This window comes from Anser brachyrhynchus, assembly GCF_964034855.1.
Source record: "Anser brachyrhynchus genome assembly, chromosome: 15".
In the NCBI taxonomy this organism is placed as follows: Eukaryota; Metazoa; Chordata; class Aves; order Anseriformes; family Anatidae; genus Anser; species Anser brachyrhynchus.
Genome location: NC_137733.1, coordinates 12,732,222 through 12,756,144, shown reverse-complemented (window position 1 = coordinate 12,756,144; position 23,923 = coordinate 12,732,222). Strand labels below are relative to the sequence as shown.

General features: G+C 45.2%; 1 protein-coding gene across 5 annotated transcripts in view; it reads left to right on the top strand.

Moving 5' to 3' along the window:
• The window catches only part of MAD1L1 (mitotic arrest deficient 1 like 1), a 353,278-nt gene that overhangs the window by 227,353 nt on the left and 102,002 nt on the right, over positions 1-23,923 (top strand). For 4 of the 5 annotated variants that reach the window (XM_080556171.1, XM_080556172.1, XM_080556169.1 and 1 more), the window contains one exon: positions 4,621-4,828. In XM_080556171.1, the coding sequence (XP_080412297.1) occupies positions 4,621-4,828 (208 nt within the window). Of the gene's footprint in view, positions 1-4,620; positions 4,829-6,223 lie in introns of all 5 variants that reach the window. The other variant, XM_080556173.1, reaches the window with a different exon arrangement.

The following is a 23,923-nucleotide window of genomic DNA, read 5'->3' as shown; positions in this document are numbered from 1 at the left end:
TGTCCTAGGGGCATGTGGCTGGAAGGCTAAGGACGGTGCATCAGAACATTATTTCACAAATCGTAGAACATATTAACATGGAGTCAACAAATCTTTGTAAAATGTCCGGTGCCCTTCTGGGAGAACAAAAATGTTTTTGCTGCCTTAAGCACCAAATCAGCTAGTTAGCATCTTACTTTCCAGGAATGAATAATTCACTGTACTGCTAAGTGTCAACCAGACTTGGTTGCAATCAATCAAGGTATTTATTGCTTCCTTCTGAATTGAAGCTCTGTGTACATTTTTCTGACAAATCTGAATTACTGGCTCAGTGTTATTCCTTGAAGGAAGAATCAGTGAATGCCAGCAGTTCTCTCCACTTCAAGTTATTTTCTCTTCTGCATCTCTACAGTTGCCAAATTTTAAAGTATTGGGAAAAACAGGGGTAAAGAGCGGGCTTTGCAGAGAAGCTAGCAGTAGTGTATCACCTTTGCTCTCTGGGAACTGGCCATGATGTGCTGATGAGCAGAACAATCTAGCAAGGAGTCTGCTGAATGAGCCAGGGACAGGGTGGTGGTTTACTGTTTTTTTTTCCAACAAAGGGTTTGTCTAAAGGTCATGTTTTGGTTCTGTTCCCCAAATGTCTCATGTTTATATGAGGTCACCTTAAGCGTAAGTGGATTTGGCTGATTCTGACATTGAGGCCAAAGTTCCAAACTCGGAGCACGCTTTTCACACTTCCTGGAAAAAAATGAGATACATTGCAGGTTGGTGCAAGATGCTTGTTAACTCTGACAAGCAATACCTCCTTGCCTGTGTTAGGTTAATGCAGAAGCAGCATCTGGAGCTGCTCCTGGGCAGTCGCTTGGGGATTTTCAGCTCCTGTTCAAAGAGCCTTGTGCATGGCAGAGTCCCTTCTGCACAGTGCCTTTCAAATGCCACTCTTTGTTCTTCCTCATCAGTGGCCCTAGATTAGAAATGGTTTTCTAAACAGGCAAGTCTCATTTAGTTCTCTTCCTGTGCCAGAAACACTATTTTCCAGGCTCCCACTGCAGAGCTGAAGGGACAAAACTCGGATCGGTAAGACCACTTTATTGTGGGGGGAAGAACAGTTGACAGAGAAGACCAGCAACTTACGTTTTTCAGAGCTAAAGGGGTTCCGGGAGGAGGAGGAGGAGGAGGTTTGCTTTCTTCGGTTCCTGCTTTCTTACCAGCATTAAAGTTTCATTTCCTTCAAATACCAGTGAGATTGTAATGCTGCTTTGCTGTCTGTTGTATCTAGCATTTTCCAGCCCTGACTGTTCCTGGAGCAAACCTAAGTCACTTCCCACCATTGGAAATTTGGAAAAACACTCCAAATGATAGAAGCTGTGGTGCTGTTTTTGCTGCCCGATATTATGTACACATGCATCTGATCCCTTTCACCCAAAATTGGCTCTAGTGTGCAGTGTTTCCATGCAAAGCTCCCTGTGCTTGGTTGAAGATCTATGTGATGTCCCTAGTTTTTCCAGCAACTTCAGGAGTGCTGTGTTTGGTGCATCTGTGTATGGCAGCAGGATGGCCTGGTGGCTCTGGGGATCATCTAAAAGTTAGGTTTTCTTTCCATTTCTGCCACGGTGATGCTAGAGAGCCTCGAACTGGAAGTTGCATCTGTCTGTACCTCTCTTCCACTCACACACGGCATCTTCAGGCTCTGTTGTCTGTTTCTGTGGTTTCGGATGGCAATCTCTTGTAGGGTTTGCACAGTGCCTATCACACTGGGATCTCTGTCTCCTGGTTTCTTTAGGCATTACTATAATACAAACCAGCAGCACTAATACTTTAGCTGTAGGGAGAAATGTGCTGGTTCTATCTGTGCTGTGTAGACTAAAGAGAAAGCTACTGCCCCAGCCCGAAATGTGAGCAGCATAGCAAATATATTAGTGATCTCCCAGAAATGTTAAATGAGATGCATTGTACCACAGCCCTCAGATACAGCCTTCGTATCACAGCGAGTTTTTGAGAGATTTGCCTGTCTCGTGGAGCTCTGGCACTGTAGCTTCAGACTGACGTGCTCAGGAAGGCTGGTGAGCCCTGAAAATAAGACTGAGTTTTAGTGCTGAGCTTTCAAGCATGATTTTCGAAGGGTGCAAGTTATAAAAGGAGAGAATAAATAGGCTGAAGAAGCTCTGAAAGACAAAGCACTGCAGCTTCTTGGCAGCACTTCACAGAAAGGCCAGAGAGGTATTTTAAAAGAGAAGCTAACCAGCAAAACAGATTAACGCTGCCTGCGTTAAAGCGGTCCCGGCACGGACGGGGGCAGCAATCTCCAGGTTTGTATGGTTTCCCTCCCCACTCGCATCCTGCTGGCGTCCTGTGCCTTTCCATTACGCGTGAGCTTCTGCAGTGATGGTGCAGTACGAAATCGCAGGCGCAAGCCAAGGTGTGATCTCTGCCTGACATTGGCGGCGGTGCAGCCTTGCTCCGCGGCTCTGATTTTAGAGCATCCTTTTGCCAGCCAGTGCAAACAGCACCGCAAACTTTGGGTTTGGCTCCCTTCTCTGGGAAGGCAAACAGGAGGGCGAGAGCGCCCTGGCCACCCTGCTGCCTCGCTGCGGGAGCGGGAGGGGAGAGGAGCCCCAAATGCAAATAGCACCAGAAGTTAGACCGCCGGCTGTGGAGACAGGTCTGTAAATGCCAGGGTGTTGCTGGGGAGAATAAATCTAATAAGCTGGCGTTTCAGCTGCCTTCGTGCTCCTTCTGTTAGACATCGGACTGCTGCGTGGGGTCCCCGTCCTTCAGTTCCCATCTAAACCTCTCCTGGCCGAAGCTGGCAGTGGGGGTGTTTCCTCCCCTGGTCCTACCGGCCTGTTTGTCTCCCCCTCCCCATGGAGATGAGGTCACAAAGCCCCATCGCTGTGTGCCCAAAGCACTGGTGCTGCCCTCCCAGATGCTCCTGTAGGTTTCCTGAGCACCGTGGGGCCTCGGGTGGCAGGAGGGGATGTGTCACCGCCGGGTACGTGACAGAGGGCACCAAGACCTCGCGCTCTGACGGTGGGGGGCACACAGCTGGAAGGGGCACCCAAGTGCTTCCGTGGTGAGTCTTTTGGGCTAAGGCAGCCCTTTGGGGGTGGGGGTTCTGAGTCCTCCCATGTCAGGGGGTTCCTCCCATCTGCTCTTTGCCTGGGACGTACAGATCAGGTCTCTCTTTTCTTTTTTTAACCTGTACTCACACAGTGAAATGGTGACCCTCTCTTCTGCCCCAGCAGATGTGGTTGCCGTGCTTTCCCCCAAGAAGCACCATATGGGTGGCTAACAGTACAGATACGAGGGATACCCATACCCCACTTCTGTATCTTTGTCTGGGAACCACAGCCCTGATACGCCCATTGGTTTCCGGGTACGTTGACGCTTTCCATGCCAGTCGTGCTGGAATTCAAGGTTTCAGGTTGTGCAGAGTATTAAAGGATGTTTTTGGTGGCAGAATCTCACATTCACCAGCACGTGGATCCCATGCTCTTGCGATCAAATCCCTTTTAGAACCAGTGCTGCGTCTGCTGCCAGCCTGCGAGGCCGCGAGCTTCGAAAGTTCCCTTCCTGCCGTGGCCGGAGGTGCTTTAAAATATCTGGATGGAGTCATTTCTGTGTCTGCAAAAGACATTTATTAATAGGGTCTTCTGGGGTCTCTTACCAGCAGCATGCAGGATGAAGTTGCTCAATCTCTTCTTTAGTTTGCCTTCCCCTCCCCCAAGTTTAAATTTCTAGTTTATCTTTAATGAAAATTAAATGATAAAATTGGGATAATGCCTACCTCGTGCTGCTCTTGAGGGTTAATTAATGTTTGTAAAATCACTTTAGGTCCTGAGATTTAATTGAAGGAAAAATATTACCATATAAAATGGCTTTTTATACAGGCAGTGCTATAGGGTTTCAGCTGGGCAGAGTGCTGTGGAAGCCAGGATTAGTCCATGCTTTACTACTTTTATGGTTGTGAGGCTTCCTGTAGTTTATATGAAAATTATCTCTCTGAAATCACAAATGTAGCATCAGTGTTTTCCTCTCACTTTGGAAGAATATTAATTTGCTATCTTAGGACTTGACTGACTATTTAAGCTGCTATAAATACAGCTAACCTCTCAGAAAAAAAGTATAAAATGAAATATCTGTTCGCTTGCTTGGGATGAGCTGATACAACTTGCTAATGACTCCAGCACCGGAGTCATGTGGACATGGCTGGCTCATACTGGTAATAAATTAGGCTGGTACCGGGTGTCCTGCTGTAATTTAACTATGCATTTGTGTGTTCCTTATAATCTCCTACTACCAAGAGATGTAAAATACAGCTATAAAACTTCATTTCTGGAGTTAAATTTAACAATGGAGGTGTCAGCCAAGGAGCAAGCTCTGCTGAGCATTTCTTTGGTGTGGGTTTTTTTTTCTTCCGTTTTTCTTTTTTTTCTTTCTTTCTTTTTTTTGAGTAACAAGAGGAGGAGAAGCAATCCCGGGTTCAGCTGATTTGAGCTGTTGGAATAAAAAATTGCTGCATGAACTTCCCTTTTTCTGCTGTAACATTTTTTGTCTTCATGCAAAGGGTGGTACAGTTGGGTGGACTTGGAGTTTGGATCAGTTACTCAGTTTGCTTCTGCTGTTTCTGCCACGCAGGGTGACTATGACCCCAGCAAAACCAAAGTTCTTCATTTCAGCATGAACCCGGCGAGCCTGGCCAAGCAGCAGCGCAAGGAGGAGCAGCAGCAGCTCCAGGAGGAGTGTGAAAGGCTGAGGGAGCTGGTGAGGGTGCTTGAAGGAGGCGGCTCCATCCATGGGAATCTGGAAGGAGTCGGGAGTTTTCAGTCGCCACAAGAAATTGCAGGTAGGCTGCTGGCTTCTTGTCATGAAGATGCACTTATCCGTCCGTACTGCCAGAGGAACTGACTGCAGAAGCAGATGGAGGCATTGCAGACAGCGTGCTTGCTGGAATGGTTATGAGGCAAATGTAGAAAAGCAGGGCTGATGCAGGAGAGTGTGTGTGGTAGCAGTCCAATTTGGTACCGGTTTGGTACAGAGGGTAGGTGGTAAGGATAAACAGTAATAAACCATATCATTTGCTGATGATAAATGAAATACCAATACAGCAACCTTCACAGGCTGGTGCTGCCAATAGAATAAAAGGAAATATTTCCTTCGTTTCAGGGCTGCTTTAGCCCTTGAGGTAGTACAAACAGCAGGAAATAACTTTCATAGCTGCAGGGAAGCAAGTGGTTGAAATCTTTTCAGACCTGGCTTAAAACAAATTAATATTGTTTATCAGTGTATATGTGCCCCATTAATCACAGCTACATTCAATACTGCATGAAGATAGAGTACATCTTTCACTAAGCTAAATACATTTCACAGAATGTGTGGCTCTCCTCCAGTACAGCCTTTCTTCCCTTTGCATGCATACGTGAGGCTTTTTAGTACAGTAACCCCAAAGTCAACAGCTCCAGACGTGCTCTCAGACTCTGTAAATCAAGGTAAGAATATCAAAAAATGTGACCCATCACCTACAACACGGCAAGGCGACCAGGCAGAGTCGAGTTGTGCTGCAGCGCCCAAGAGACCTTACTGCTGTAATTCTCTCACATGTAGTTTACCCTCAAAACATTTTTGTTAGAGAAGAGAAAAATAAGAGAAAGCTGAAGAGCTGTGTGGAGCTACCCTGTTTGCTCCAGCAGCACGTAGGTGGGCAGTGTCCAGAGGTCAGGGCTCTCCCTCAGATGTGGCCAAGAGGGCAGAGCTTTCCTCTCAAGCCACGTGTGCCAGAAACTTGAGACTCACAAAATGGCAGAGCCCTTGTTTGACGAAAATCCACAGAAGAAAACATCTTTCACTGTTATGGCACTGAAATTCTCTGAAAGTAGCTTTCTTGTTTTTCCATCGCTCAAACAAGAGTACTTTATTACTGCTGAGAATGTGTTTGTTCCAGCATCTCATGGTGGATTATGGTACTACATAGCCTCAAAAATGGGATGGTGAGAAGCGTAGATGGGGTGGTTTATAAAATGAAGAGCTGATGGGTTGCTAGAGGTGCAATGACAGTTTGTCACTGCCGTTAGTGGATGCTCCAGCAGATGCAGAAGCATTAAACATTTCCCAAACGTTTAGGGAAGGCCATCTTTGCCTGTAGGAGCTTCCAGCCTGAGATCCCGGTGGGGCCCGAGCAGTTCTCAGGGACAGTGTTTACATTGCAATTTGCATTTGAAATTCGCTGGTTTTTAAATTACAGTGGCTGCTGCTGCCCAGTGCCCTTGTCTGTCACCATACCCCCGAGCAGCCTGGCACATCTGATGCTGCAGAGGCGCGCGGCTGACACTGCCCCTTAAGCCCGGAGGGGAGAGTGACGGTCAGGGGCACAGGAGTGCAGAGGTGAGGTCAGCTCCGTGTCTCTGCTGTTGATGAATGAGCCCCTGGGGTATCATCTACAGTAATTAGACCGTTTCTTCTTGGGGAGCGTGTTTCTCATGTATGCCTCCTGTGATTTGTTATTCATAATTATTATTCCGCTGCCTTTCATGCAGTTGCTTTTAGCGGCATTTCTGTGCTGGGATGTTACCAGGTTTTTCTTTAGCTCATAGGGAATGCATTTTTAAAGCTTCTTTCTCTTCTGCCTTTGATTCTGACAGGAAAACAAACAGCTCCCTGGGTTTCAGTGTGTTTCCAGCCTCTCGTCTATGCGGTGCTTTTTTACCTTTTGCCCCAGTCCTGTGCTACATCATTCTGACTTCTGTTCATCAACTCAGCTGGGAGAGAGCATCAGTTGCAGAGCCTGGCAGGGTCGGAAATACTTTGGTGACAGTCTCTAGCCATCATTTATCACAGTCACAGGAGGGCCCTCTGCATCCTCCAAGTGCCTGTAAGTGCATTTGGAAGTGGTTCCTGTATACAAAAACGGGAAAAGAGCTGTAAGTGAGGGATGGAGGAGCCCTGTGGATGACTGTCTTTGAGACCGGGGCATGCTTATAGTAAGCCAGGTTATACAGAAAGATTTTTTTTTTTCTTGTATTTTGTGTACTTGTGAGCATCACTGTCGTGCACAGGGAATGTTGCCATAAGCAGTCTTAAACCCTCCTTTCTGCTGCGGAGCACACAGCAGCACGGTCTGATGTTAAAGACTCCAGGTATATCTGTTGGGATGTGCAAGAGATGCAGGGGATGGTGTGGCACTGTGACTGCAAGGCGCACGGGCATGTCTGAGCTGCCTTTAAATGAGCTGACTGCCAGGCTTGGTCACCTTGCTGGGGCAGGGCAGAGCTCACGGCGGGTTAGGGAACAGCTCATCGAGCGTGCTGTGCAAGCTGCATCTATTTTTGCGTTGACTCCGTCCTGCTTAGCTCATGCAGCAGTCCCAGTGTGGATGTGACAGCTGTTCTAGGAGGGGTTTAACAACACGGATCCTCATGGCCAGAAAACTTTGACTGTCTTTCTTGGAACGAGAAATGGAAGATGAAGCTTTCACTGTTGTTTTAAGATCTCAACAGCTCTGCCCACAGGAATGGCAGTAGTGGAGAGCTGCCATGTGCCTTCCATTTTAGTATATTTTCAAGGTGTGAAATCAAGAGCTTGTGGCAGAAGCTCCCTCAGCTCTGTGTGTCATTGTGCAGTTGGCTGCCTTTGGGAGTGAGGTTTATTGTGCATAACAAGGGAGCAGTTTTCAGGGAGGTTTGTGGAACTGTTTCTGTACTAAACAACAAGATTTTGAATTTTCTTGCACCCCTTTCTGTCAGCTGCAATACCTCTATCCCTGTTTATCCAAGTATATGTTTATGTTTAACTCATTTGATCAGTGCATCCAAGGGGCAAATTCAATCCTGAACTTTAGAGGCAGGAGGTTCCTCAGTGTTGAACGGGATGAGGGGAGACTGAGGACTGGACTCCTCTCAGAGCAGGAGGTGTGGATGAAAGTGGGAAGACAACAAAGGTCATACGTAAGTTTGCATTTTGCCTCTTGACAGATAAAGGTAAATGTAAGATTTTATCACCCCGTTTTGCCGTACGCCCTGATTAGCTTATTGGCACAGGTGAGGAATTTGGGTGGCCTGCAGCGAGGCAGGTTTGCTACATTCAGCAAGCTTATGGGATCTGCAACAATTGCACTTCATGTTCAAAAGATTATAATTGCACCAACCAAAAAAGGTATTAAGGATGGTGATGTTGATGGTTTTGATAATAATGTATTGGCCTTTATTAAATTCATTCACTGGACTGGAGTGCAACACGTTTTTTCTGATCATGGTTCCAACTCCTGGATAGGTAATAAGGAAATTATTACTGTGGACGTTAAAGCTCATTAAATGTGACTCTATTAAAAATCAAGGTTATGCTGGACTTTAAATCTTTTTGAGCATAACCACTGGAGGCTGCAGCACAAGCTGGCAACTTGCCACGTAGTTCACTGGTCCTTTTCTTATTTATGAAGTAATAGTCTCTATTAAAATCAGTACCAGGGCTGTTGCAAAGGAGAGGTTTGGACAACACGAGCTATAACAACTTACTGTCCTTTTTCAAAGTGTAAAAATTGCACGCGGGGTTGTCCAGTATTAATGGGGCAGATCTGTGGCAGCCCCATTAAGGGAATGGGCTGTAACTTTATGGGTGTTTTGTTTCTCTCCCAGTGCCTCCCCGGGTCTGGGTTGTGTAACAGAAGTGTGCACCAAGGTCAGGCTGCCATCTGGGGAGTGTTTCTGAGTCCTCCTGCCTCTAAAACAGGGATGCAGATTGCAACAGCTTTAGAAAGGTGGCACGCAGAATCGCTGCCCAGATTTGGAATCTGTTCCGCTGCTACATTTCTCTTTCCTGTGCTGTTCATGCTCCCTACAACGCCTTTTGTATTTCAGGCTGCATCTTCTGCTTTTTTTTCTTCCAGATCCATATCTGTATTTTCTGTTTCACTCTGGGCCATTTCTGTTTAAATCTTCTTTTTTTGTCCTGTGTGGTCCTGGTGGGACTCTCAATTGTTATTTCTGGCACTGCCAGAGGTGGAGTTCGGTCTTACTTACAAGCACATAAGTAGGTGGCGGCAGCAGCTAGTGGGCAGCTGGCAGAAGTAGTAGCTTGTCTGTTGTAGTGAAGCATAGGCAGAAATAAAAATGCTTCAGGTGCAGATTATTTCCATTTGTGATCTCATCTTAAAAGTGGTAGCTTTGAGGGTAGGAACGAATGGCCTGTGGAAGCTGGTTCCTGACCGAGGACTGCAGTAACACAAGTTTTCCACTGGCTTTCGTGATTTATTGCTATCCCAGAGGGACAGTGGTACATTCCCTTCTTTCACCCAGCCTCTCCGCATGAGAAAGAGGAAAAGTGCTTTTAATATCTTTTCTATTGAGAGACAGGCTGGCACCCCAGCAGAAAGGAGGGTGGGGAAATCAACCTTGATTTCAACCATCTGTGGAGAATTTTTGGAAGTGAACTATTTTCCTGAACATAATCCCACCTAAAAGGAAAGCTATTCATCAATCTTAATGGCTTCTGTGTTCTTTCCCTCTTGTTAGAGAAAAGTAGGAAAAAGGGGTTCTTGATGAAGAACTGGGGGGGAATCTCACTGTAAAGCAGGTGTTGGACCCTAACAGAGATGCTACATCTGGTGCTCAGCGAAGGCTCTCTCCAGCACCACAGCCACGTCAGGGCCTTGTAAAAAATGTTATTAATTGGAATTAAATTGGGTAATGAATTAATACTAAAATAATCTAATCCTGTTGAAGTGACAAGCCAGAGATGGTAAAATTTGTCACTGTCCCAGCGTGCTTGTGCTTCTGATGAATGTGTTTCTGAGCACAGAAGGCGACAAAAAAGGAGCAGATGGAATTTAAAAGTTGCCATTCTCCATCCACAGTTGGCTGAGCTGTTGGTGCTTGGAAGCCTTGGTGCTACCATCTGTGTGTAGGAAATCCACACAAGATGAGGGCTGCACCTGCAAATGAAACCTGAGTCCACCTGACAAAGGATTCTTCTGTGACCTTTGGTGGTGGGTGCGCATGTGGAAATGCAGCATCCGCATCCCCCTTTGTGCTGAGCATCTCGTGGGTTGAACAAGGGTGGGCAGCTGGGTGCACAGAGAGCAGCTCTTTCTCCATCACGTAGCACCTCTGAAGTGCCTTTTCGTAGTGCAGAAGGGATTCATTAGGTGACTTTTGTCTCTTTAATGGAGATGGGACAATTCCTCTCCACCTTTGTACCAAAGGAATTGCCTTCTGTCTGAAGAAACACAAAGTGAAGGTCCAGGGCGTTTGCTGTCTTCAAATGTTAAGGGACTTCTGGTAAGAGCAGGATGTTAGCCTTTGTGCCCTGCTTGTATTTCAACGAAAGTAATTGCTTTCTGCGTATCCCAATTTCCTCTGAAGTTTATAAAGAGCTTGTCTTTGCCTCCAGTGTTTCGCTGTGTGCTGATGAAGTTCACAGTTTTTGTCCTCTTTCGCTCCAGAGATGGCTGCGTGTTCCTGTTGAGGAAAAACTCATTCCCTACTGCTGCCTGCATCGCAAATGTTGCATGGTTTTAATGTGCAAAACACAAATGAAACAGAAACTAGCACACAGGGCGAGTATTATTAGCAGCAGTTGTTGGGAGCCGGTTTGCCTGACCCGCTCGGAGCTTGCCTGCCTTCCCCTGCTGACCTTGCAGCTGAACAGCCGTGTCTCCCCGGGGTAATCCCCTCACCTCCTGGCTAGTTATTATCATTAGTGTTTTTATGGGGCTACTTTCTCTACTGCAAGACATTTAGACCAGTCTGGGACCTGAGTAGTATATTAGAACTGGGAATGAGCTGGTAGTTTGAATAGAGCTTGCTTTGATTTCCTTCCTTACCGTGCACGTTCCTTTGTCCCAGCGCTGCAGGTGGTGAGGTGGGGCTGCTGGATGTACCTGCTTTTCTAACAGCCTAGGCCCTCCTGTACTACAGTGTTGCCGTAGTTGGTGGGCAGAGTCTATAAAGCCCTTTCACATTACAACGCTGTCAATAGATTTGGGCAGCCCAGCCACAAGGGGAAATTACCTTGAAGCCTCCATGTGTCCTGATCCAGCAGCATGGCCTTTGGTGGGAAATGTTCCACGCTGGTGAAGTCAGTGCATAAAGAACCAGGTTTCCTGGCTTGGACAAACGTTGTAGTACCTCAAGAGGGCTGAAAGAAATGTTCTTGGGTTAAAAAAAATACAATATTGCTTTTATCATATATAGCATTTGTCATCCAGATAGATTCCCAGGTGGTTTTTTTTTTTTTTTTGAGGTAAGGCAGATAGGAAGTTGTGCAGCACTGGATGTATCGAAAGCAGTGTGCCCTGCCTGTGGCAACATGCCATGAGTCTGTTCGACAACAAGAGACTTGCCCCTGAGCACCACTTCATCCGAGTGCTGTGAATGGGCAGAGCGCAGGCAGGCAGACAGGGGTTGCTGCCCCAACAACTCCCAGAGGATGCCTGAATCCTGCAGCAACGTGTGACACTGTGCTGGGAGGTGCCGCTGAGACATCGCTGGGACTTGCCGGCTCCATCTGCAGTCCAGGGAGTCAGAGGTTCATAATAAATCCTGTAACTTGGTTCTGTTGTAGCTACTGAGCGTGTAAAACTTGCTGTCAAAGGTTAGTGCACGGACTGTTCTCAGCTTCACAAAGAGCAGAGCTGTGAGTTTTCTTTCTTGCCCCTCTTCCAATTCCTGTGTCGTGTTCCTGGAGGCCTTGTTTTTTCTGCTTTTGTAAGAGGCAGCTTGTGAACCTGCAGAATACCTATTGCAGCTCCAGTGGCTCTGAAGAGTTTTGTTTTTTTTTAAAGCATCTCCTACCCTCTTGCTAGGCATTGTGTAGAAGTTAATTAAAAGTATTTATTAGAACCCTAACTCCAGCGAAAAAAGGCTGCTTTACCAAGAAAGAACTGGTCATGTAAGTTGGGAGGGAGGAGGAGATGGGAAAAAAACACAACAAAGTGTGTGTGATGAGAGGACCGAAATTAAACACTGAACTATGAGAACATCTGCAAGGATTTCTGTAGCAGTCTGAGGAAGAGGCTCCCAAGAGGAAGGGTCTCTGGACTTAGAGATCCAGACTTGAATTTGATGGTAAGGGAAGTGAGTAGCACTGCAAGAAAATGCTGCTGCGGAGAATGTTGCTGATGTTTCCTAGGTGGATGCATTTTATTAATTCAATACCAATGCAGTAAAGTCACGGTGTTACATCTGAAAGGAAGGGCACTTTGCTGAGGCAGGCAGGGAAGGCAGAGGTAGCTAATGTCTAGGTACAAATAGGCAGGTGGCAAGTCTAGAGGTATCGTGTGGGACCAGATAAGTCAACACAAAATGTGCGGGCATACCTAGAGAAACCCGGGCTGGCAGGGAATGTTCTGTCTCCTCCTGGCTTACTGTATGTGGCTGTAGAGGAGAATCAGTAATAAAAACAATATTTTTAAGCCTGCTGCCTTGGGATTTTAGTTCCTAGTCCATCAGTAGCTGAGTGAACCACGAAGCAACTGTGAAGATGAATTGTTCTTACTGCCAAGCATGTCCCTTCGAGTCCCCAGACGTAGCTGTGCTCCCCTGGATGTGACTGGGGGAAGTTCAGAGCCTTCGCGAGGAGAGAAGTCAGTGAGCAGCATAAGGACTTGCAGCCTTTCCCTCCTGTATTTTAACCCCTTTCCTCCCTCCGAATCACTAAAACACCATTAAATATGTACCGCATGGAAGCTGCCACATTGCAGGAAGCACCATTCCTGGCCCTAGTCCTTGCATATCCCATTGGGCTGCCTGTTTCTTTATCATCCAGAAGCAAGCCATCAGGCTGAGAAGCTCGTGGGTCTTGGTAAACTTCGGTAGCTGCATTTTCCTATCTAGGTATTTGAGTCAGGCTCCCCTTAGTTGGTTGTTGCCTTCCCGGGACTGTGTAACAGTCAGGATGCTCCTGCTAGATGTCTCCAGTCCAGCAGTTCTCCTGAGGAGAAGGAAATGCAGTATTATCTGCAGCTGCCCTTTGGATCCTGTGGGGTTGTGATATGAGCTGCCTCTTAAAGCAGTTTGCATCACAGAGCAGCTTTTGATTAGCAACGATGTGCCATAAGGCCTCTGGATGTACACAATTGAAAATGCTCTTTCATTCATCAGCAGGATTGAGAAGAAAGGCTTGTGCTGATGTCTCAAATTCAGCCTGACATGATTTCCCTGACTTTAGAAAAACCAGCCTGCCAGCCTGGCGGAGCGCTCCGGCAGGGGAGAGCCTCAGATCTTTACATCTTGTCAATGTATTGTTTCTCCTGGAAATTAAAGCTTGACGCCTTTGTGAACAGCAGCAAGTTGTGGGAAATGTGGTAGAGGAACTTTGTAACGGGTGTCGAGGTTACAGGGAACGTCCTGAAAAGGTTGGTGCTGGCAAGGTGAATGCCCCCTTGGTTGGGGATATTTATTAGATTCAGGAAGGATGACAGCAGTGGGAAAATACTGAACATATTTATTCTTTCTCACTCAACACTATTTGAGATGGTGGCATTCTTGTTATGGCAGGTTCATAATGGAAAAAAATTACTGAATTTGCTTTTTTTTCTCTGGAGCCCTCATTTCAATTTCCAGTTAGGTATACTTGGCTGCGAGCTGAAATCCAACTGTCTTCGCAAAATAAATAGGGACTCCTTATAACTGAATCCCAAATGAGGTGGGGTGAATGTGTAGAGACTGAGAAACAAAGTCTCTACTCGTTCCACATTTTAAAGGGGGATCATGTGCAACTAAAATTCAGAAGCCGAAGGAGAACTGTGTATACGGTCTGGATTATCTACCCATCTCTCTGTGGGAAGCTGTTTTCCCTAGGAAATGCTGTTCTTCAGTTGTGTTCTTGATTTTGTTTTTCACTTACCCTGATTATTTAGAGGCTGCAAATGAAGTAAAAATAAGGCTGTATCAATACTCTAGAGCAGCGGCTGTATTTAAGAAGTTTATATTTGATGAGTAAGTTGATGACATTGCATTATGTGAATTTGATGTGCAAACTTGTCACCAAAGTGTAAACATAGTGACAGCAGGACCAGCAATTCCCAGCCTAATCAAGTAAGCCGAGTAACACATTCTTTGAGCTATAGAGTAATAGAGACTGATTTACATATTAAAATGAGAGAAGCTACACAGATCCAACAATTAAGTTGATATTTTAATTGCCTAAAAGTCAGGAGATTCGAAGTTATGTTTTCTGCATCAGTTCATTTGTCACCCACATGTATTTGTAATATTTTCAATGGCTTTATTTGGTATGAAACTAATGTGTCTTAAAATACATGAAATGTTGGCCATGGAGGAAAGGGGAGCTTTGAATCTGCTGGGTGAGAAAGCAGACTCAGTATCTGAGGCCTGGCCTTTCTATAAAAGGTACAAACAAATTCCAGGTAATTTCTTTTCTAATATTCTAGAAGACGTGTTGGGATGGAGAGGGAGCTATTTTCAAATGCAGTGGAAAAAATGCCCATTGATCTCAATAGACCTTGAATTATATCCTTAACTTCTTGTTTTCTTTTTAAGGAATAAGCTTTATTTAATTGCAAATTCACACAAGTGCACTAGTACCACTAAGAATTGCATCGATATATGGATTCTGTCGGTGGTGTTTATGCTGGTTTCACAGTACTGATCTTGCATTCAGATAAGCGAGCACATGCACAGCTCCCCTTATCTGCCCGTGCTGATGTGCTGATATATGAATGCTCGCGCCCTGCATTCACAAAAAGCTATTCACATGCCAAGTCAGATGATTTTTTTTTATAATCCTCTTTGAATTAGACTACAAAAAGAATGTGTTTGAAAAGGTTAACTAATGGATACACTTTTCTTCCCGATGAGGAAAAGAAAAATGGTGAAGTGCTGAAAAATGGTCAAGCAGAGTTTTGATCAGGCTTTTCTAATCAAATACATTTTAGGCAGCGAGCAAGTTGGAGGAACGTTAATCCATAGAGGGTTTATCTGGAATAGAGAACATTCATTTGGAAAACAATCAGTGTATAAAAACAGGCACTTGTAATTACTTTGCCATCTTAATCATGGCACTGACATCAGTACCGTGATGTGATAATGCTATGATAGCGTTTTGAATGTGGTGCTACATAGCAATGTAAATAGGGAAGGAAAGCATCCCTCTCTCTTAGGATCTTCACACCTGTTGAGCTGGTTTGCCAACGTCTGGGTATGCTGGGCAGCTTGTCCAGTGGTTACGAACAGAGGTGTCCAGAGGGGTGTCCAGAGGACGAGTTGGAGGGGAAATTGGGTCCAAAGCATCAGACCCCTGCTGGGGACGAGCTGGGCACTGCACCATCTCTTGTAAAAGGCTGTATGCTTCAGCTAAAGTGTGGAGAGGCAGCTTCAAACTGCAACACGCACAGGATCCTAAGCGAAAAGGCCTCGTTCCCTCTCAATTTGTTTGAAAAAAAACGCCAAAACCATGCAGTTCCCTTAGGAATCCATCGGTGGCCAGTGCAGAGACCTGAGCACTGCTGTCGTGAGCTCTCGGCGTGGCACAGGTCAGTAAGTAGGTAGCATCCTGCGTGGCACTGACCTGGGTTTGTGTCAAGGCAGTGGAGGCAGGGGGTTAAATCACAGCAAGACTTAAATCTCAGGGGACAGTCATGCCTGTCCATCAGGGATTTCTTAGCAGCTGCCAGCAATCCATTATTCAGACTAAACTAAAGCTACCCTGTATTGTTTATGTAGCCACAGCAGCTGATGCAGTCTTCACTTGCTATTTCAGTGTTTCCGTGCTTTTTCCACTTCATTGCCAGGTTATCTGTCTTGAGCTGTGGTTAGATAGCAGTAAATCAACCCAGCCTCTATTAGAAAACAGCATATTCGTCCTTATGTATAACCAGATCCAGCTCAATGGATGAAAATCAGATTGATGAAAAGCTGCTTGAAATCTGACTCTGAATTGCCTTTCACTCACTGGCTAAGTAGGTTTCTGTCTTCGTTGAGTAGAAGAGTCTTGATGCGTCCTGCTGGAGTGCTGTAGCACAGTGGATTATTGGGTAGGTATGTGGCTTTGTAAGGTTACCTTCTGCAATGATCAGATACTGTTACAGGTGTGCAGCGGAGGTACTTAAGTTAAATAGAACAGAGGCTTCTGCAAGGAAGGGCCAGAGGCAGCGGCAGCATCCACCTTCAGTAGAGACCGTGGCTGTGTCATCAGAGCTCTCACCGCTAGTGGCATCAAAGGCAGCACGCACATCTGAAAGATTCAGCAAGAGTGCTCTGAATAGGCTGATAATGACTGCGTGTGATTCCTCTTTTAGACTGCCATATTGCCATGACTTCACTGAAATTAGGCAGAACTTAGGAGAGGACGGGTTTCTGTCTTGTTAGACAAAAGTGGTACAAATAAACCCTAAGTTAGAAATACCGAGGTTAGGTCTGCCTAACAGGCATGTGCTAAAAGTAATTTCATCATCAGGCACCATTTGAAATAAATCCTGGTCGGGTTGTTTCCATGATAATGTGCCCTCCTCGGTACATGGGAAGTGTGCCAATGCATTTGTAAGCTCCCTGCAGAATGTATTTGGACTCCCATGGTGTCACAAGGGGTAGTGGAAATTACTCTTCACTTCCATTTCAAAGCACTTCTTTCTGCTGTAGGATCCTTCACATTTTACAACATGAAAAAAAAAAAAAGAAAAAGAAGGGCAGTATTATCCCGTGCCTGTATTCCTGAATCCCTGAGAAGTTTTTGGTGAAATGAAAGATTTTTAAGCAAGATGTTCCCATGTATGTGAAGTCGTTTTCTGCAAGGTGATGTCCTCAACCAAACGGAGAGGACAATTGCAGCACTTGGCAATAGATTCAAAGCTAATGGCATGTTAGTTACCTCTCAGGTAGCTCAGAGTTCTAGGTTGCTAACCCCCGCAGTTAGAAATAAATAAGGAGAAAAATTAGAAGTGCTCATATCCCACTTATTGCAGCATGTTAAACACTGCTGTTCTCCTCTGTCAAAGGCGGCGTGAGCCAGGCTGTTCCATAAAATCAGGGCAAATGAGCAATTAGCAAGAGGTACAGAAATAGTGTTTAGAAAGGTATAAAGCTGCTCTGAGAGCTATAAAATGTCTCTCCTTGTTTTGCGCATGGTTTACAGTGGGAATGTTTGACACTTAACAAAAGCTGACTAATTCTTTGTTGTTTCCCTCTAATGATCAGAATTCAGGGGAGGGCTGTCTGTGACAGGCTGGAGAAGTGTTGCAATGAAAGTGAAGCTCTTTTTAATTAGAAAGTCCATTGGAGTATTTACTTTCGTAGCGATCGGAGCGCTGGCTGGTTTAAATGTGTCAGCAGTACTGACCAGTACGATGCAGTCTTGTCAGCGCAGGTTCTGTTTTGCTCTTCAGAAATCAAGAGGTGAAGTCTGTTCCAACAAGGAGAGTCTGTGATGAGAGAAATTATAACTGCAGCCAGCCGTGCTAGCGACTTCACCATCTGCTGTGAAGTCTCTGGCTTGAATTCCAGCACTTGTGGTAGCAGGCGTAATGATGATAATATTTTCCACTTCTGTAGCACCCTCTGTCCAAAGGTCTCCGAGTATGCTGGAAATACTAATTAAGACTCGCGGCACCCATGGGAGGCGGGCAGGAGCCTCCACGCTATCTTTTCTTGCTTGCAGAGTGTAAAGAGATTGTGCCACTAATCTTCAGGCAGCAATTCCTTCTGCTAGGCAGCTCTGGAAGAACTAAAACCCTCTCGTGCCTGTGGTAGTGCAGGTGAGCTGAAATCAGGGCTGTATTAGACAGGCTGTCTGGCTCACGTTAACTGCTGGAGCGTGAGGTGGGCAATGATCTCCGGGCTCATAAGAGGGCTTATTGTGGCAGCAGCAGAGGCTGTGTCTGCAGTAGCCACTGCAGTTTCTTACACTTTTTAGTGCAAGTCATGGGTTAGGTCTTACAACTCAAGTCCAGTCCTTAATCTGTAGCCTTCTGAGGAAACCGGACTACTGCTTACGGTGAGACTGCAAGCTGTCTGTGCAGTGCTCCGCGGATATAAGAGGTCAGTGCTCGAGTCCCTAGCAGATGTGTCTCCTGCTCAGCCTTCCCGCGTGTGGTACGGTACTCGTTGCCTCGAAGCAGCGAGTGGAGCTGCCTGTGTACAGCAACCTGCAGTGAGCCTTGGGTGGGCAAAGTTGGAGGCAGCACCTGAACGGGCCTGCAGATAACACAGAGTCACCCCAGCTCAGTCTGTGCTCTGCAGAGATGTCTGGAATTCTTGTCCAAAGGGCTTTTTTCACACGGCTTAATTTTATTTTAATTCAGTATAACTTAGTCTTGTTAAAAGGCCAACAGGAAAGTGTTAGCTGCAGTCAGAAAGGAGAGGCAATGAATGTTTAATATTGTGTGGACCGTCAGGAAGGAGTAATTGCATGAGAAAGGGAGATATTTGACCACATATCTTTAATGCATGATCCCAGCACTCAAACTCATGGATTCAGGAGTTTGTCCCCATGAAGATCCAGGTAACATGCTCTGCAGTTGGGTGGAGTTGGAGCAGTGAAGCTCTTCCTTCCATGGAGTGCAAGGTGTAAAACAAAGCCAACAGTCCAGCCAAAGATCCACCATCTCTGAGAGGAAAGACACCATTATCAAGTATCTTATAGAGCCAGTGTATTTTTGGCTATTAAAGACAGTTATCCTCAAGAGATTTATACATAATGTTAAAATGAGGGAAGGTGGGGGGCAAACTCTTGCTGTGCGTAATTATTGCTGGGTACTGCATGTGCTTTCTCTATTATTTACTTAATCTTAAATGCCAGATGCTAAAGGGCACCAGTATCAATTAGCTGCCTAATTAGACTTGCAAAGAAATCATGTAATTTAGTTATAGGCGAATAAACAACAACAAGAATACCAAAAAACAAACACAGAAGCTCAGGGATCTCTTTGCAGTCACTTTTAAAGCTCCCTGTGTACTCTGTTGGTTTTCATCACTTGCCCCAAACTCTTTGGAGCGCACCGTATCGAGGCAGGTGGCTGGTTGTGGCATCACCTAGTGCTGCACTCGGTGGAGTTAGCCGCAGCTTTCTGCATTTCTCTCCGAATTGTTTTAATTGAGTTCAGATCTGATGCTCAGTGTGAGAACTTGGGAAGTTCTCTGACCAACAGAGAAGATGTCGCTGCCTCTTTGTGACCTGTATCCTGATCAGCGCATGTTCTGGATGTTTAGTCTGGTGAAGACTACGCACCATCCCCTGCTTCTGCTGGGATGACTTCTGTGGAGAACCCATTTTTCTGTTCCGTGCTGTTTAGCAGGCAGCCAACACAGCACCGTATCTTTAGCAAAAAGAGCCTTGCTTGCTTCACTACCAAATAATAGGAAGCAGTGCGCTTTTATTCCATTAGTTCCCACTCGTATTCAGAAGAGTTTTCACAGGACTGAAGCGCATTCATTTTTGTTTCATCAAGGCCTACAACTCTGTCTGAATCTTTATCTTGCAAATTGCCTTAACGGAGTAATAATCAATGCCTTGAGCTTGTGTGTACACCAAGTTTTTCCTCTCTGTAGGTGCTGCTGCCTTCCTGACTGATCATTCTTCTGACGTTGGTATCGCTGTGTCAACAGCATGTCATTTAAGTGCCTTTGCAGCATCCCATGTTTTACAACTTCGCTTTCTTTCTGAGCACCTAGATGCTGGAAGCTGCTGATATATTTTTTTTTAGATGGCCTGAAACCTTTCTGAAAACAAGGTGTTGTTCAGTTGCTCAGAGCTTTGTTCTTACTCCGCGCCCATGCTGTCTCAACACTGCTCTCTTCCTTTCTGAAAACAAGACTTAGCCCTTATATAGTGCTTTATTTCTTCAAAGCACTGTATGAACATTAGCTAATTAAGTATATATAACATGCCCTAAAGTATGCTAACAGAAAACTGCAGCACAGCATTGAAGTTTCCAGGCACTTGATCCAGTGTTAAATCTGATTGAATCCCTAATTATTTTTCAAAATGCTGTGCCTAATGACATGTATCAAGACAGGATGATCAGAGTTGCAGCCAGAAGTATAAGAAGCTGCAGCCAAAGAGAGAGGGGGGAGGTCAGGTAAGTTCTGTGTTATTTCTAGAGTTATTTTGAATGTACCCACTAAGGCAATAAACAAAACAACAACAAAAAAAGAACAGGAGCTGCAGCTTTTGGATCTTTCCTGTTTTGATATATATAATCAGCTCAACATTTCCTGTTGAAATGTTCATTAAAATTGCAGCCCCTGTGATTATGCAGCTGCCTAATTCAAATCAATAGGGCTCCTGAAACAATTTCAGATATTTTTAAATACTGCTGTAGAACTTCCTTGTTTACAGTGTTATGATTAAGTGACTTTTTTCTAAGCCATCTAAAGCATTAATAAAAATCTCTTTAGCTTTTCTCTATTTTTTTTTTTTTACTCTGAGCAGCTGCAAATAATGCAAACCTTGGTTTATTGCTTTATCTTAGTGCAGCATGTATACTTGTGGTGATAACTAAATCAGAAGCCCAATTACACAGGTTCTTTATAATTCCTAGTAAGCCGTAATTGACTTCTTTTGTTTTGGAATCTTAATTCAAATAAATAAAATTAATAGAGCAGAAGAATGAATGGTACTGGGAGTACAACAGCCATTCCTTGCTTCCAGCTCACAAACTTTTGGATGCAACAGTTGATAATGCCCCAAAACTTTGTTATAACTGACACATGGCTATCCAGAGGGAAGACTGCAACGTTCAAAGGAGCAAGATACTTCAGTAGATCTCATGCTGATAGTGAGGTCATTTTAGTTGTACCGGAAAAATGCTTTCAAAGTATTTTCAGTTATTCTGTTTTGGAATGTTTCAGAGTGATGCTAGGGTTCTTGTGTGTTTGCTTGAATGACTTCAAGTTATTAATTTTTCACTTTTTGTAATAACTGTAATCCCTTTCACTGTTTCAAAAGCCTTGGCACAATTCTGCTGTGTTTAAGTTATACATATTTCAGGAAAATACCTAAATCAAAACACTGTGGGAGAGAGACTGGGTGAACGAACAGATGTTTACCATCTCTGACTTCGGTGGTTTAGAAAAAGCAAACACATTTCTATAAAAACTCAGCGTGGTACATATATTGTAGTTGCCTGTAGTTTTACACTTCGCCTCCCTGTGAAGGCTTTTTTTTTTTTCTTCTTTTGCTTTTATTGCCTCACCCCAGCTGTAGTTAACTCCCTTGTTTGCTTGGTTGCACCTCCCCAGGGCACCAGGAGCGGGTGAGGAGGTCTGCACAGCTCAGTGCTGGCTCTCTTGCTTGTCTAAACCCTCTCTGAGCAATTTGCTGAGCTGGTGTTATGTCAAGCACTGGGGTGGCTAGGTATGAACAGATGTTTTAGTGCATAGTGTGGTTGAACCCAGCTGCTATGCCACCACCGTTGTGGAAATTGGCCTGTGACCATATAGCAACATCCCTGGTCTTAAATGGGGGCATGAGATGATGTGCGGGTCAAAGGTAGCAAATGCTGATGGCCGTGCAAATCATATTGTTACTGGCTTAGGAGGAGAGTAAGATTTTACATGAACTCTTGATCTTCCAAATGTACTTGGTGCTGAAGAAGTAAGATTCAGCCTGTGGGACAGAGAAGTGAGTGGTGGTGTTTAGATATCCTCCTGGGCGCCTTCTCAGTATTCAGGACTGGTGCACCTATGGCAAGTCAGAGGTAAATGCTTTGGATGTGGACATGGGAAGGGAACTGGTTAGAGGAGGACAGGAGAGACCAAAGTTTTTTCCTATTTTCACGGAAAATAGATTGAATGTGATTTGGCCACTGCACCTTAATGGGTAATCTCCACTCAGAAACTCAAATGAAAAAATCTGTAAGGCTAGGGATAATGCAAAAGGGTTTTTGTAGACTTTTCTCAGATGTAGAGTGAATAGCACAGCCTTTAATGATCACTTTTTCTTCGAGTACAGGGCTAATTCATTGATTTAGCCTAGTTGGGTAAATCTGTTTTTTGCTGCTTGCACATCCCATGCACACAGACCTTTGGTGCATGTCATTTTTTTCCTTTCCTCACTTGTCCCTCAACGTACATTTTTCCTACACGTCTGGCAGACCTGTCCCAGCAGCACCCTTCATGCCAGCAGCACGGTGTCCGTGGCACTCGGTGTCATCGATCCCAGTGGGACAGTTTACACCAGCAGAGAGTGAGTCTTCTCCAAACCTAAAACTGAAACGAATCCTTCTCTTGGAAGACTGCAATGGAAGGGAGCAGATGTGTGTGCTTGCTCCCTGGGTGTGGTGAGTGGATCAAGAGTCAAGGCTACTAATACAGTATGCTCTGTTCCTGTACCAAAATACTCCCTTTGATGACTAAGCACCACGGGTCTTGGTTTCTGGACTGACCTTGTTTCAGAAAGGCCAGGTGCTGCGTCATGGCTCGTGTTTGCTTCAGGCAGGAGTTGGAGGTGGAAGAGTTCAAGCAAGGCTGAGAAGCACGGAGGATCTCCCAAATGAACAGGCCGGGAAAAAGGGATCACGAGACCGTATAGAAGGAATGCAGGTTGCAGTGGAAAAAGAAAAATTGTGGCTATCATTTGAGCCCGCTACAGCAGTTGGTGTTGGCAGGGCTTGCTGCGATAAGCATGTCAGCCTCTCAAGGGATTCCCAAAGTGCTCTGTAAACTTCACAGCTATACAAAATATATACAAGGATTGCTTCATCCATCACTAAAACGCATCTGCAGCTAGAGCAAAATATGTAACTGTTTAGTGCCACACTGGAGCCTTCTTTATGGCAGCAAGTGAGAAGTGTCTTTTTAACCCGAAAGCGCAGGAGGGATGGAGGCGGGCAGAAGGCAGTAACCTGGATGCCACCTGTACAGGACGGGAGGCTGATGCCACAGTCCTCGCTCTTGACCCCATCCCAAAGGAAAAACGTGCTGCCGAGCAAGCACTTTGCCTCTTCTGTAATGGTCCAGGCCTAAGTTTCTTATCTTCTCTGAAAAATGGTGTATCCACAGCAGAGTGTGCTGCCTGCCGTAACCTTTGCTTCATTACTGATTCAGAGGGTGAGTGCCAGCTGTTGAATCCGGAGGCTGGGACCAAGGTAAAGGCCAGGATTGTGTCTACATACATAAAAGCTAGTGTAACCTCTTCTTCTTTCTGTAAGCACTGATACGTGGAGATGTAAAAGTTCACGTTTGTGACTTCTGTGGCCCTTAATGTCAGAGTTGTGAAGCAAACAGACAGGTAGGAGAAGGCAGCTTCCCCGTTGGGGAGAATCACATCAAGGAACTGATAGAGTTCAGGAGATGGTGGGGACTGGTATCCAGACACTGTTATTCTCCAGGGTGGAAAAAATGTTTCTGCCAGCAAGAGCAGACAATGCCTGGGAGCGATTTGAAAAGCCAGGCTAACTCCCATAGCTTGCTGGCCTCCAAGATAACACTTCTACTGTGTCCTGTATCCTACTGTACGTATTTCCTGCCTCTGTTTTTTCCAACTCGTGCTTACTTTCTACAGTCTCTGTGCCTCCAGCAGCTTTTGAGCTAACTTTGCACTTCTTCAAACCTTTTTTCCTTTTGTAGCTTGACTTGTGTGCCAGAGGACCAAATGCATTGCATCTGTAGGGAAAGACAGTCTCTCCTTCAAGACATGGACTTAGATACCTCTGCTGCATCTTAAGCTGAAGTATTCTGCCTCTGTTATTTGGGACTTCTCAACTGTTAAAACATCTCAGAACCTTTCATTAGTGAAGGGCCATTAGGTTGACAGGACCAGTTTCTCAGTCTCCCGTATTTACTCACCTGCATCAGTTATGCTGAGCATAATTATAATTATAATCCACTGGGTCGCTTGTGCTTCATCAGGCTGTTTTTCTCATTTTACCTCCAAGGCTTTGTTTCCTTAGAACTTTGCTGCAAAGCTAATTTTTTTAAAGCCATCAAATTTGACGCTGAGCTATGAATTTCACTGTTAAACAGGAAGATATCACAGGTCTGTGCTGTGATTCAGC